Source organism: Podarcis muralis, chromosome 6 (genome assembly GCF_964188315.1).
Source record: "Podarcis muralis chromosome 6, rPodMur119.hap1.1, whole genome shotgun sequence".
Taxonomy (NCBI): domain Eukaryota; kingdom Metazoa; phylum Chordata; class Lepidosauria; order Squamata; family Lacertidae; genus Podarcis; species Podarcis muralis.
The window spans coordinates 41,202,050-41,215,060 of NC_135660.1; the positions used below are offsets into that span (position 1 = coordinate 41,202,050).

Genomic DNA, 13,011 nt, shown 5'->3' on the forward strand with positions numbered 1-13,011 from the left:
AAAGATCACAGCCTTGGCACTGTAGGTCCTTTTATACACACAGTTTTAAAGTATCAAATCTGAGACTAGTTTATAATACTTTGGTGTGCTGCTCCTTATTCAGTTTAGAGTTGCAGATAGGAACTAGGATATGAAAAATACTGTGTGCTGAAATACCGTAAGTTCAGAGCCACCTCAAAGCATGTCACTGGTGCCTACTTCACTATATCTACCACTTTATCACATTCAACTTTGCAGATAACTTGGTTGTTATAATTCCTCCTCTAAACACTACCAATATAATTTTTGAACTCGCGAGATCCAAAATGGTGGTCAACCAAAATTCTTCTCCCAAGTAGCAATTTCCACAACAATCTTTCCATCAACCTACACTGTCTGAATTATTACCGGGGGGCGGGGGGATAGACCCTGTTCCCTAGACTATTAACAGCTAAGCATCAAAAATGCCACCCATTTTCACTACTGTTTGTGCACTTAGAGCCACTGGTTCACATGGTGAACAGGACTGACAGCGAAATTACTTATAACCATGGGCAAAGCCAAGGGGGGCAGGAAGGGGCAGCTGCCCCCCTAGATCAAGTAAAACAATAGAAATACTTAACTTACTGACCAATCACGACAGTTCTGGCCCCCTAACAAAACTTCTGGCCCCCCAACAAAGTCCTGCCCCCCAATAACAAAAATCCTGCCTACACCCATGCTTATAACTAAAGTTATCAATAACAAAAAACCCATTACATATCACCATGTTCACAGAGAACACTGCCCTATTTATATCCAACCTGAATAATTAGATCCCCATGTTAATGTTGTTGATGAAGAGTTATGGGAACTTGGCAAAAGAGTTTGGGAGCATCATTTATCTCAGGAGAGGATTCGTCAAGCCTGGAAAAAAGGTGGGCAGCAGATATGTGGAGACGAGGAATTCCCCCCTCTTCTTTCTTTTGGACTCCCTGTTCGTGAGAGATCAGCTGAGAGATCTCGTCCTTTCCGGTTGCATGTGATCTCTATACTAAAGGGCAACCCATTGCCCAAAACCACAGCTTAAGGATCTACCACTACATTGGTTCTAGGTTCATTTTAAATTTAGCCCGATTTGGGGTGGTGGTGCTGCTCTATAACGGACCAGCTTCCCAAATTCTAACCCCTAATATTGCAAACTAGCAGTCCCTTTTTTATTATTATTGTGGGGCCTGAATTGATACGGGACAAAAACAATGTTGCAAAAAGCAATTAAAAATCGCCAACGACCAAGGCAACAGGAGATAAAATATTGGTCAAAAGAAGAAAGGAAAAGCACTTTTTAAAAAAACTTTCCCAGGGGAATAATAATAATAAAAAGAAACCAGAGCCTCGGGCTCCTGGGATCCTGCAGCCTCTGGGCTTTAGGACGCAGCAGATGCTTCGTTGAGCGCCAGCCGCGTCTGCAAAGAGAGCGCCCTGCCGGCGGCGCCCCCTCGCGAAACCGGCTTCTCCCAATGCCCGCCCCTTCTCCGCTCTCCGCCTGCGCAGCCGCGCCCCGCCGTCGCCGTGACGGGCAGGCGAGAGGGGACGGAGTTGATGGCGGCTGCGCGGTAGAGACGCTGGCCTCGCTGGAGCGCAGGGCTGGGCGGAGGCGAAAGGGACTGGCGGCGGCGGCGGCCCGTCGGGACGTCTTCGGCGCAGGCGAGTGAGTTGCGCGGCCCCGAGTCGGGGCTCCGCTTCCCGCCCGCGGGGCTGAGGAGGAGAGGGGCGTTTGCGCGCGGGGAGGAGAGCGCCCCCCTCTGGCGCGGGGCCTCGACTCTGGCGGCAGGCGCGGGGGTCCCCTTCGCAAGAAGAGGGTGTCGAGGCGCTCGCCTCCGCGGGAGTCCCCGAAGTTTGCTCGCTTGTGCAACTCGGTCGGCGCGGCAGCCGAGAAGTCCCATCTCGCACCCCGATCCTGGCCGTGCTTACTTGCTGCTGGAAGGAAGACCCGCGGTAGCTTATGGTTAACTTTACTCCAAGTTAGCCCTCTGGGAGCTGCAGTCTTGCAGACGGATCCTAAGCGCGTTTACTTGCGGGCACGTGCAGCCCCAGTCCCGCGTCGAGTTTGCTACATGTCCCGCGGATTGCAACTGGTTCGCCTAACGCTGCAAAGGATCGGGCTGTTAAAGAGGGCAGTCCGATTTTATGGCCACCTGGAAACAAGTTGCCAGGCACACATAGGACCAGAGCATTGTTGTTTCTCAAAGGGGTCTTCCCAAAGGCCACCCTACTGAGTTTTGCTGGGGATTATTGTTATGATGGGTGAACATCCTGCTAGGAGCCATCCTTGGTGTGCTTTTCCTTGATGCTCCAGCAGTCATTCAGGCTTGTTCTGAAGACCCTCGCAAAGTTGGCTCCTAATAGCACAAATGGCTCCTTTGCAAACTAGCATGCCACAGTGACTCACTGTTCCTGTGCCAGCTTCCTTGTAGCCCCATCATAACTTGCTTTCCAGTGCAATCTTATATTCCTACATCTATTCTGAAGTAAGCCCCATTTTGCTTAGTAGTACTTACTCCCGCTCAAATGAGCTTTTAAGTCCCACGGTGTTTGGTAGTAATGCACCGAAGCAGCATTTTGTAATGCCTAATAATAGCTTGAGCTATCAACTTGTTTTGCTTTGGTCACTCGTAGTTGTGATTTGGTAAATTCAGTTGGAAATTGAAATACTATTCTGCTCATAATAGAACATGCTGGGAAACTTGAGCTTCAAGAAAACAATTGCTTTCACTTGTCTAAAAGAGTTTTTATTCAACAGGGGTCACTGAAAAGGAAACTGAACAGCCTTCAACAGAGATACGGTGACATTTGAAGGAAAACAGATTCTGCCTTTTTGACACACCTGAGGTAAAATATTGCAGAAAGGTTTTTTCCATTCATAATGGCCTTTCATTGTCTTTCTGTGCAAGTCATTCACCGAAGACATCTATGTATTCACTCACATGTCTTCGCACATAACTTTGCTAAGGAGAATGAAGAGCAAAAGGAAGGTTTCGACAATGTATGAAGAAATAATTGTGCAGGATTAGGGGCTTTGTTGGCGGCTGCTCACACGTTCGCCCTCTCTAGGCATTCTGATGCCAGGTAGAAGAATAATCCAAGGGGGGCACGGGCGGTAGCTCTGTCCCCCCTTGTTGCCATTCTCTTCACCCCCCATGAGCGGTAATATGAAGAATATCTGTCTGGTGTCGCAAACAACAAAATGAAAATAGTTCATCATAATAGCAGATTATGCAGTAATAGTAGCCCTCAGGTGTTCTGATGCTGTGTAGATAAATTATTGCAATAGATGCACACACACACAGGGATGGGTATGCTGCTTTGTCCTTTGTCATTCTCTTCACCCTCCAAGTTAGAGGACAATTGGGAGCCTTCTGAACTCACCACACATTTTAGAGCCCCGGAAAACACTCTTCTGGAGCGTGAACATAATGATAAGTCTGAATACCTTGATCATCCCTATAGGGTGCCCTCATTGTAATTGCTCTCCATAGCTTCAGAATGCCTGACTAACACTACTGTTACTGCAAAATCTGTTGGGCTGGACTCTTTTCACTTTGTTATTTGAGGCTCCATGAGGATGATAACTTTTCAGCGATTTGGAGGCTGTATAGTGGAGCTGTCTTTTCCTGTGGTCCAGTGGTTTATTTCTAATTTTTTAATATCTTGTTTATCCTGTCATGGTCTTTGGTCACCTTGATTTAGTTTTGTATCATTTCGGATGGTATGTCCCAAAAAACCAAGAGAAACTCGTAGAAATGTAGCCAGCAATAGATGTGCGAATGTGTTTTTGTGTAACTATTGCTTATGATAGTTCAAAGAAAAACAAGGTACTTACTCTGATTCCTAGACCAAAAGAGCTTTTTTTTAAAAGAGGAAAATAAGAAAAAAGAAAAATAGGACAGATTTGGTGGAGTTTTGGGAAGCTGTTGAGACAGAAGCTCAGTTCACGTATTACTTGTGTGTAGGTACTCAAGATTTCAAGCTGATGCAGGGCTGCGTTTCTCCTGATATTGTGGTGTTCTGTTAGCTCTACTATCTGATGTCTGCATGTTGCACTGCTTGTGTTTAATTGCACAGGGTTCCTAATCCTGCAGAGCCCCTAATTGTTAGCAGTTGTTCATGTGTAGGGGTTCCTTCGGTGGCAACCATGTTTCAATGTGCCATCATCATCAGAGAGTAGATATAGCATAGAATCATAGAGTTGGAATAGACCACAAGGGCCATCGAGTCCAACCCCCTGCCAAGCAGGAAACACCATCAGAGCACTCCTGACGTATGGTTGTCAAGCCTCTGCTTAAAGACCTCCAAAGAAGGAGACTCCACCATAGCAAGACACTGTGAGATGAAAAGTGTGGTCTTGTTCTGGATTGAAACTATGAGTGCCCTACACGCAAGTAGCATATAAATACAGTGGTACCCCGCAAGACGAACGCCTCGCGAGACGAAAAACTCGCAAAATGAAAGGTTTTTTCGTTTTCGAGTTGCCTCGCAAGACGAATTTCCCTATGGGCTTGCTTCGCAAAACGAAGCTTGCCCAGGGGACAGCGGGTCTTCTCTTTTGAAGCAAGGGGCGGCGGGGAGAAGCGATCTTCTCCCCGCAGCCCCAGGTCCGGGGACAGCGGGAAGCGCTTCCCGCTGCCCCCGGACCTCTTTTGAAGCAAGGGGCTGCGGGGAGATCGCTTCTCCCCACCGCCCCTTGCTTCAAAAGAGGTCCGGGGACAGCGGGAAGCACTTCCCGCTGCCCCCGGACCTCTTTTGAAGCAAGGGGCTGCGGGGAGATCGCTTCTCCCGGTGCTCCGAAGCCGGGCGGGGGGGCGGGAACACCTGCCCCAGCCGCCCCGCTTCGGAACGCTGCTCCGAAGCGGGGCGGGGGGGCGGGAACACCTGCCCCAGCCGCCCCGCTTCGGAACGCTGCCCCGAAGCGGGGCGGGGGGGCGGGAACACCTGCCCCAGCCTCCCCGCTTCGGAACGCTGCTCCGAAGCGGGGCGGGGGGGCCGGAACACCTGCCCCAGCCGCCCCGCTTCGGAACGCTGCTCCGAAGCGGGGCGGGGGGGCCGGAACACCTGCCCCAGCCGCCCCGCTTCGGAACGCTGCTCCGAAGCGGGGCGGGGGGGCCGGAACACCTGCCCCAGCCGCCCCGCTTCGGAACGCTGCTCCGAAGCGGGGCGGGGGGGCGGGAAGCTCTCACCCCGCCGCCGGGCATCGGAACGAGGTCCTGGACCTCTTCTGAAGGCAGGCGGGGGCAAAAGTCTTTGCTCCCCCCGCCTGCCTTCCCGGGACAGCGGAGACTTCTCCGCTGCCCCGGGCGATCTTAAAATGCTGGCGGGCGGGAGCGAAGCGTTCGCTGCCGACCCCCAGCATTTTAAAATCTCCTCGGGGCAGCGGAGACTTCGCTCCCGCCTGCCAGCATTTTAAAATCGCCCCGGGACAGCAGGGGCTTTTAAAATGCTGGCGGTCGGCAGCAAAGCCCTCCTGTCCCCGGAGCTTGCGGGGCGGGAGGTGGGAAGAAGGGCTTTTCTTCCCACCGCCAGCCTTCAGAACAGCCTTCTGAAGGCTGGCAGTGGGAAGAAAAGCCCTTGTCCCGTCCCCCCCCAGCCTTCAGAAGAGGTCGGGGGACAGACTGTCCCCGGACCTGGTCTGAAGGCGGTTTCCCTAGGAACGCATTAATTGATTTTCAATGCATTCCTATGGGAAACCGTGCATCGCAAGACGAAAAAACCGCAAGACGAAGAGACTTGCGGAACGAATTAATTTCGTCTTGCGAGGCACCACTGTAGATCTGTATTCTTCCTCCCAGTTGGAAGGTTTACTTCTTCTGCAATGTGACATAAATGGAAATATGTTCTCAGATGTTTGCATTCACTGTTTGTCTCTCCCCCCCCCCCTTTCCCTCTAGTGAAGTCGCCAAACATGTCAGGAATCAAAAGAACTATAGAAGAGATGGACCCAGACTACGAGGAGATCTCGCATGTACCTACAAATAAACGTCATAAAGCAGTTGAGCAGTCAGGTAAAAAATAAAAAATAAATTCAGAAATTGAAGTGGGACAGAGATAAGAGGATAAGGATATAGTCTGTCTATAGGTATTGGTTTGTGTTAGATTTCTAAAATATGCAGAACGCTGCTGTTTTTCTTTCACTCTAATAGAATTGGTTTCAGTATTTCTTTGTGTGAAATTCAAGAGCTTGACTGATGGATCAAGTGCCACCGTTTCCCATTTAATTTTATTAAAAACTTAAATTGCTATAGCCAGACTGTATCTGAACTGTAATACTTGGTATTACAACACTCTTTTCACATGTTCTGTGGCAGTGAATTTATGTGTCCAACTAGGCTTTTGATGAAGATCTCCTGAAATGGATTGAGTGATTGACTGTAAGAGCTTTCTTTCACCAGTCTTCAGATTTTGGAGCTGTCATTCATATGTTCATATATCAGTTATTGTATTGTGGTTCTTTAAAATATTGCATATTGTTCTTGTACATGGGTGCACACACACATACATACAAACAAATAAGAATGGCGTACTTTTTTCATTTCTTCATACTTGGCCTGGTCATTTTGATACTAAAATGCAAGCAAAAAGTAAGCCAGAAATCCACATCGTCTTCCAGGCATAGAGGACTGTGTTGTTGCAAATGGCCTTAACTTTCTTGCCCATAATAATATTCTTCTTCTTTGTGGACTCTTCCTGAACAGCACGAGATGCTGCAGTACAGAAGATTGAGGCAATTATTAAAGAGCAGTTTTCTGTAGAAATGAAGAATAAAGAACATGAGATTGAAGTCATAGATCAGGTATACAGATTTCAAGCTCAATATTCTGTGGGAAGGGTTACAGTCACTCTACTTCATAACGGGACTTTCATCGTCTCTCCCCTTTTCATAGCGCTTGATTGAAGCAAGAAGAATGATGGATAAACTGCGAGCCTGCATTGTTGCAAACTACTATGCTTCTGCTGGTCTTCTTAAAGTCGGAGAGGTAAAACTGATAGTAATGAAACATGTGACTTTTTGAAAGGAAAAAAAAAATTGCATTTACAAAAACGGAAAACCGCCAGATGTTTGGTGGTCTGCAGCCTCCAAGGAAGCCATGGTCAGATGGGTGCTTCCGCTACACTCTGCAAGTGTTTATCAACACAATGTATGCTTTGATCAGGTGGACATGTTACTTTCTGTTATAACTTTAATTCTGAGCAAAATTGAGACGTGCTGCCTCCTTTGTTGTTTCAGGGAACCAAGACCTGTGATCCTATGGTTTTTAACCATCCATCTATCAAGAGATTTTTGGAATCTCCCTCCAGATCATCATCTCCTGCTAATCAGGGGTCAGAAACTCTGTCAGTTAACCATTCAGAGAGCGAATCATCCCAGCACATGGAGTATTTGATGGGAAAGGACAATGGCAGCCTGGATGTAGAAGAGCGATTATCAAACAAGCTTGACCAGAGGCTGAGCAAGAATTCTGGGCAGGTAAAATGAACCCGAGGTGTTAAAACAAGGCAGGAGGAAGGGGAGGAAATAGTGTTCTTTTGTATTCAAAGGCAGACATGGCAAATATATTCCTGACTTCTGCTGTGCCTTCTGAAACCCACAGAGATGTTTTCATCTTCAACACCCCTCATTAGCACTGTTGTAGAAAGGGGTCAATTATAGGTCTCATTATATTGCTTTTTGCTGCCTGTTTTCTGCTGATGTAGCACTATGTGCAGCGATAATTTCTTAACTTTATTTTTCAGCTTCTAAAAATATATAGAACAAATAATCCCTATATACACCTCTCCAAGAAATGTTCCATGCATATACAATTCAAATAATACAGTCAAACATTAAGTTTGTAGATAATTTAGAAGTGATTACATCGGTTAGGTGCTTTCTAGTCCATGTCTTGGCAGATTGTCTCAGAGTAAGACATTAATAACATTACATGGCTCAAAGTTAGTTCGGTTTCTACAACACGTTTGGAGAGGGCAGAGAAATTGGTTTTTTCATCTTAGTTTTATTAATGTGAGAGAATTACGGTCCCTGTCCCTCAGAGGAGTGAAAAGAAATTTAATCCCCAGTATTGGCAGACCTAGCCCTTTACGTGATGAGGCAGAATTTTTTTTTCATGGAATGTACCTAAATTGACCTTTTTTTTTTTGTTCTGCAGCAGCTCCGTGTCTCCCTACTCTTGCTTAGATTTGCAAATGTGCTAAATGCCTTTAAAACGGGTATTTTAAAATATGCTGGTCGTTTTATCATTTTCAGGGTTGTTCTCTATTGACCTTTTACTGCAGACAGGTGTATGTCCTTTTTGCAACTTAAACAGTAGCTGCATTTTCCTTGCAGGGGGATAAAATTAGACTAAATGTGTGCGTAAGCAAATTTCTAAACAGATTTCTATTTTGTCCCCAGGGCACTTCTGGTGTTGCTAGAGGTCACAAAGGGGGCCTGAGAAATGCTGGTCACTCAAATGATGAACATTCGCGGCTGTTTGTGAAGAAAACCATAGTAGTTGGCAATGTCTCCAAGTTAGTACCTGAAGTCTTGTTCTTGTGTGTTCTTTGACTGTTTGCCTGGAATGTGGATCGCACATAGAGAAATGGCTAAACAATGTGCGGTTTAATATTTCAAAATGTTTGTAGTGGAATTGATTTAAGTGATTATTTCCCCCCAGGTACATTCCTCCTGACAAGAGAGAAGAGAATGACCAGTCCACTCATAAATGGATGGTATATGTACGAGGTTCCCGAAGAGAACCCAGCATTGATCACTTTGTTAAGAAAGTCTGGTTCTTCCTTCATCCCAGCTACAAACCTAACGATCTTGTCGAAGTCAGGTAACAGCACTTTCGGTGAAACTTCCAACTTGCCCCAACTGACTGACAGATTTTCAGAACCTCAGTGATTTTTACTTAGGGGTGGGGTTCCAGTACTCTGGGGAGGGGGTTAAAATCCTCTCTGGCTGATATGTGGCATCATATGCCCAAGAAGGTAAACGCAGAAGAGAGCATAACCCTTCCCCTACCTGCTGTTTTTCAGTCAAGATCTTGTGCATGAGTAAGCCTGTATCTGGAGCCCAGCAGAAACAAAAGGCATGCTGAGCAGAAAACAGATGGCAGAGATTGTGTGAAGCAGCTCAGCTCCTCACCCCATCTGTGTGCCTTCACCAAATTTCAGCTTTCTGTCTGTTTTTCTAAGCATGGTGCTGAGATGTGTATTTAGCTATATCACAGCTGGGGAACCTGGGGTACTTCAGATGTTGTTGGCCTCCAGCCAGCTCCCACTAGCCCCAGCCAACATGGCCAATGGACAACGATGATGATTATTACAATTTATTACTCTCCCTTCACCCTAAGGTTCCAGGGCAGGTTAATAGGTAAAAAGGTAAAGGACCCCTGGACAGTTAAGTCCAGTCAGAGGCAACTGTGGGGTGCGGCATTCAACTCACTTCAGGCTGAGGGTGCCAGCGTTTGTCCACAGACAGCTTTCCGGGTCATGTGGCCAGCATGACTAAACCGCTTCTGGTGCAACAGGACATCGTGACGAGTGCCAGAGTGCATGGAAATGTTGTTTGCCTTCCTGCCACAGCAGTATCTATTTATCTACTTGCACTTGTGTGCTTTCAAACTGCCAGGGTGACAAAAGCTGGGGCAGAGCAACAGGAGCAGGTTACTAAATGAGGAACACAACGTTAATATTAAAACAATATTAAACAGCACTGCAAACAATTTAAAACCACTCAACATTACAAAAATTAGATCGGTCCTAAAAATATACATCTCAAGTGTCAAAATCCAGGGTAAAGAGTCTTTAGCATTTGCCCAAAGCTGTGTAATGAAGGTGCCAGACACCTCTGAGGGGAACTGTCATACAACATAGGGAGGACCACAGATTATAAAACCTTTCTAAAGTCAAATAGCCAAGACTGCAAATATTAGGGAGGCTTGAAAAATTTGAGTAGTATGTTTGGTACTTAAGATCCTTAAAATTCTTTGGCACTGTCTCGAATACTTGAATATCACCATGGTAACTCTTTGCTGGTCTTCCACCTTATGTGGGCCTTGTTGCTTGTTCTGCACCTCCAAATCCCAAGCTCAGAAGTATCTTGTATGTAGTGGAAGACTTTTGTTTTGAAAAATGATGCTTATTTCTAGAGAGCCTCCTTTCCACCTGACTAGACGGGGCTGGGGAGAGTTTCCTGTCAGGGTTCAGATTCATTTCAAAGACAGCCGGAACAAAAGAATTGATATCATACACCATCTGAAGGTAACTTCGCTGCAATGATAATGCATAGATGAAAATACTCTCTTTGTATTTTTATTGTTTTGCTCTCACAAGAAATAACACAGTAAACTCTGTTTTCCATGCTAGTCTTTTTATGGTTCAGAATAGTTGTGTCTTCTGTGATGCAATGCCCTTCTCAGGGAAATAAGTATGGCTCCCTCTTGCTTGGCTTTTAGAAGAGTCCTAACTTTTTTCTTATTATAGTTTGCTTTGGGGTGATTTCAGGGCACTGTGTTTTATTTACTGGTTTTATTTTATTTAACAAAGTTTATATACTACTTGATTGTAACGAAATCTCTGAACCTAAAACAGAACAGCAAATAGCCCTCAATGCTCACACAAGTCAAAGTGCATAGTATCCAATGCCAGTCATTCTGGCATCTGAGACAGAAAACCCCACATGCATCTCTTCCCCACCCCTACCCTCTGCAGTTAAAATACAAAATTAAGAAATTAAAAAGTCAACAACTTTCTGGCATTTTGTGGTACCCCAAACCAACTGCATGGGGCAAAACCTCACTCTGCCTATTGGCAGGGCCAGTTCTGTTTATTGCTTTAAGTTTTGTGTATGTGTGTGTATACTTGCTAATATTTGTGACAAAGACACCTAAACTTTTCCTTTCCTAATTGTTTCGTACAGTTGGATAGGACATACACAGGTCTACAGACGCTAGGTGCTGAAACGGTATGATTTTTAAAAAGTTTTCTCAGGCTTTTCTTGTAAACTGTAGAATGGAAACAGTGATCACTTTCTTTGGCCATCTCCGCCCTGTCCCCCAAAGTATGAGCAGTAAAAATAGTTATCAAGCAGTTTACATGTTGAAAGTACACTCTGTAAATTGTGTGCTGCTCTTGACAGGTAACTGGGTTGGCCATCAGTGTCTGCCTAGTATTGACATGAGATGCACATGCTTTCTGCTCTTGGTCTTAGGCAGGATTTTCTGTGACTTCTTAAGGCAGGCATGGGAAGCCTCTGGCCTGCAGGCCAAATTAGGCCTGACAGGCGACCCTATCTGGTCGAGGCGATTTTATTCCAGTTGCACCCACCAGTCACTCATCTGAAGTCATATGTCAGGTGTGTGCCATGTAAAATTGCATCTGCAAAGGGAGCATTGCAATTGGAAGCCTTGGAGTGGACTCATGATTGTTCCTTTTGCAAGTAAAGCATTTAAATTCAGTGCTGAATACAAGTTGCACAGCTGGGGTCAAGTTCACTCAGGAGATCCCAACTGGATTTGATGTTTGCTGAAAGCAGACCTGGGAACAGCTTCCCTAGCAGATTGGCAGCATGGCTTGCATTTGATGGCAGATTTTAAACAATGCTGAATGTAAGCCCTGCTGGTTCAGATGGGGATCAGATCCACCTGATGTCATATGACTAGCTGATGTTCTCTGAGCAGTACCTGCTTCTGTGGTTGGTTGCTTAACTATTAGGTTACTTGAACTTGAGTTCAGGTGGACTTTAAGCAAACCAACACAATTCCCCCAAACCAGGAGCTTCTGTTGATGGGTGCAAAAGGTTTAGAAACTGGTGTCCTTTGTATCTTAAGTATGCAGTGAAGTCCCTCTCTGCACACTTAAAAAAATGTATTGTCACCAGTTGCCTTACCATAGTTGTTTTTCTCTTGAAAGGTGGTGGACGTTGAATTGCACCGGCATTCTTTTAGAGAAGAGTATGTCTTCTCCCAGTCTTCAGATTCTGATCTTTCTGATGCCCCCACCTCGTTGCATTTGCCATTAAATATGCCAGCACCTGTAAAAGCATCCTCACCAATAAAGCAGATGCATGAATCCATTACGCATACTTCTGTTGAGAAAGGTAAAATAAAAACACCGACGTTACTTCAGTTGGCCCTTCTGTTGTTAACAGTTGTGTTTGTGTTTATTAACTAAAAATAAAATTCAGTAAAAATATTAATGGGGGGGGGGGGGGAGGTCAACATAATATGTGTGTCTTAGAGTTGGAGGAGAATTTGACCCAGACTGGAAATTGGCTGATCTGTCCATCCATAGTATGTATCCACCCTAACATATATTGGGAAGGGCCATAGCTCTTGCATGCCAAAGGTCCCAGGTTTAGTCCTTGACCATCTCAAGGTAGGGCTGGGAAGACCCTGGAGAGCTATTGCCAATTAGTGTAGACTCTATGGACCAATAGTCCAGCTAGGTATAAGGTCGTTTCCTTTGTTCTAAACAGTGTTATGTTGTAGAGTACATTATGATGAATAAATTCTGATACTGGAACTTATTGGAAACACATCCTAGTTGGTGTGCAGTTTCCATGGGTGTGCAAAGAGAAACCTTTTATGGAATAAATAGTCTCATTAGGAAAACACTACACTGCTTTTGAGATGGCGGCCTTTCAGATATTGAGAGCTCATTCTGAGGGAGAGAAATAAGTTGTTTTTAACATTTTGATTTGTCTGCCTAGAAACACTTCATAACACTTTAAAAAAAACAACTTTTATTCATCAGGGTTCAGATCTGAAGCCGAAAGACATACGACCTTCTATTCCTTGCCATCGTCTTTAGAACGGACTCCCACAAAGCTGGCTTCACAGAAAGTTACTTTTGGTTCTCACGGCAACTCAGCTTTTCAGCCAATTGCTGCTAGTTGCAAAATAGTGCCTCAGGGTCGAATCCCAAGCCCTGCTGAGTCTCCGGGCAAGTCTTTTCAGCCCATCACCATGAGTTGCAAGATTGTGTCAGGTATGGCTTGGTTTGTGCATCGAATTG

At 45.6% G+C, this 13,011-nt stretch overlaps 1 protein-coding gene across 3 annotated transcripts in view; it reads left to right on the forward strand.

Annotated features, from left to right (window-relative positions):
• The first annotated feature begins 1,511 nt into the window (after window positions 1–1,511).
• Window positions 1,512–13,011, forward strand: part of YEATS2 (YEATS domain containing 2) — a 40,351-nt gene continuing 28,851 nt past the window's right edge. Inside the window, exons 1-12 of one of the 3 annotated variants that reach the window (XM_028730643.2) lie at window positions 1,512–1,669; window positions 2,762–2,850; window positions 5,904–6,017; window positions 6,708–6,805; window positions 6,897–6,989; window positions 7,241–7,480; window positions 8,405–8,520; window positions 8,667–8,828; window positions 10,146–10,257; window positions 10,916–10,960; window positions 11,908–12,094; window positions 12,751–12,984. In XM_028730643.2, the coding sequence (XP_028586476.2) occupies window positions 5,918–6,017; window positions 6,708–6,805; window positions 6,897–6,989; window positions 7,241–7,480; window positions 8,405–8,520; window positions 8,667–8,828; window positions 10,146–10,257; window positions 10,916–10,960; window positions 11,908–12,094; window positions 12,751–12,984 (1,387 nt within the window). In that variant the 5' untranslated portion in view covers window positions 1,512–1,669; window positions 2,762–2,850; window positions 5,904–5,917. The remainder of the gene's footprint in view (window positions 1,670–2,761; window positions 2,851–5,903; window positions 6,018–6,707; window positions 6,806–6,896; window positions 6,990–7,240; window positions 7,481–8,404; window positions 8,521–8,666; window positions 8,829–10,145; window positions 10,258–10,915; window positions 10,961–11,907; window positions 12,095–12,750; window positions 12,985–13,011) is intronic. The other 2 variants (XM_077930105.1, XM_028730644.2) reach the window with 2 other exon arrangements.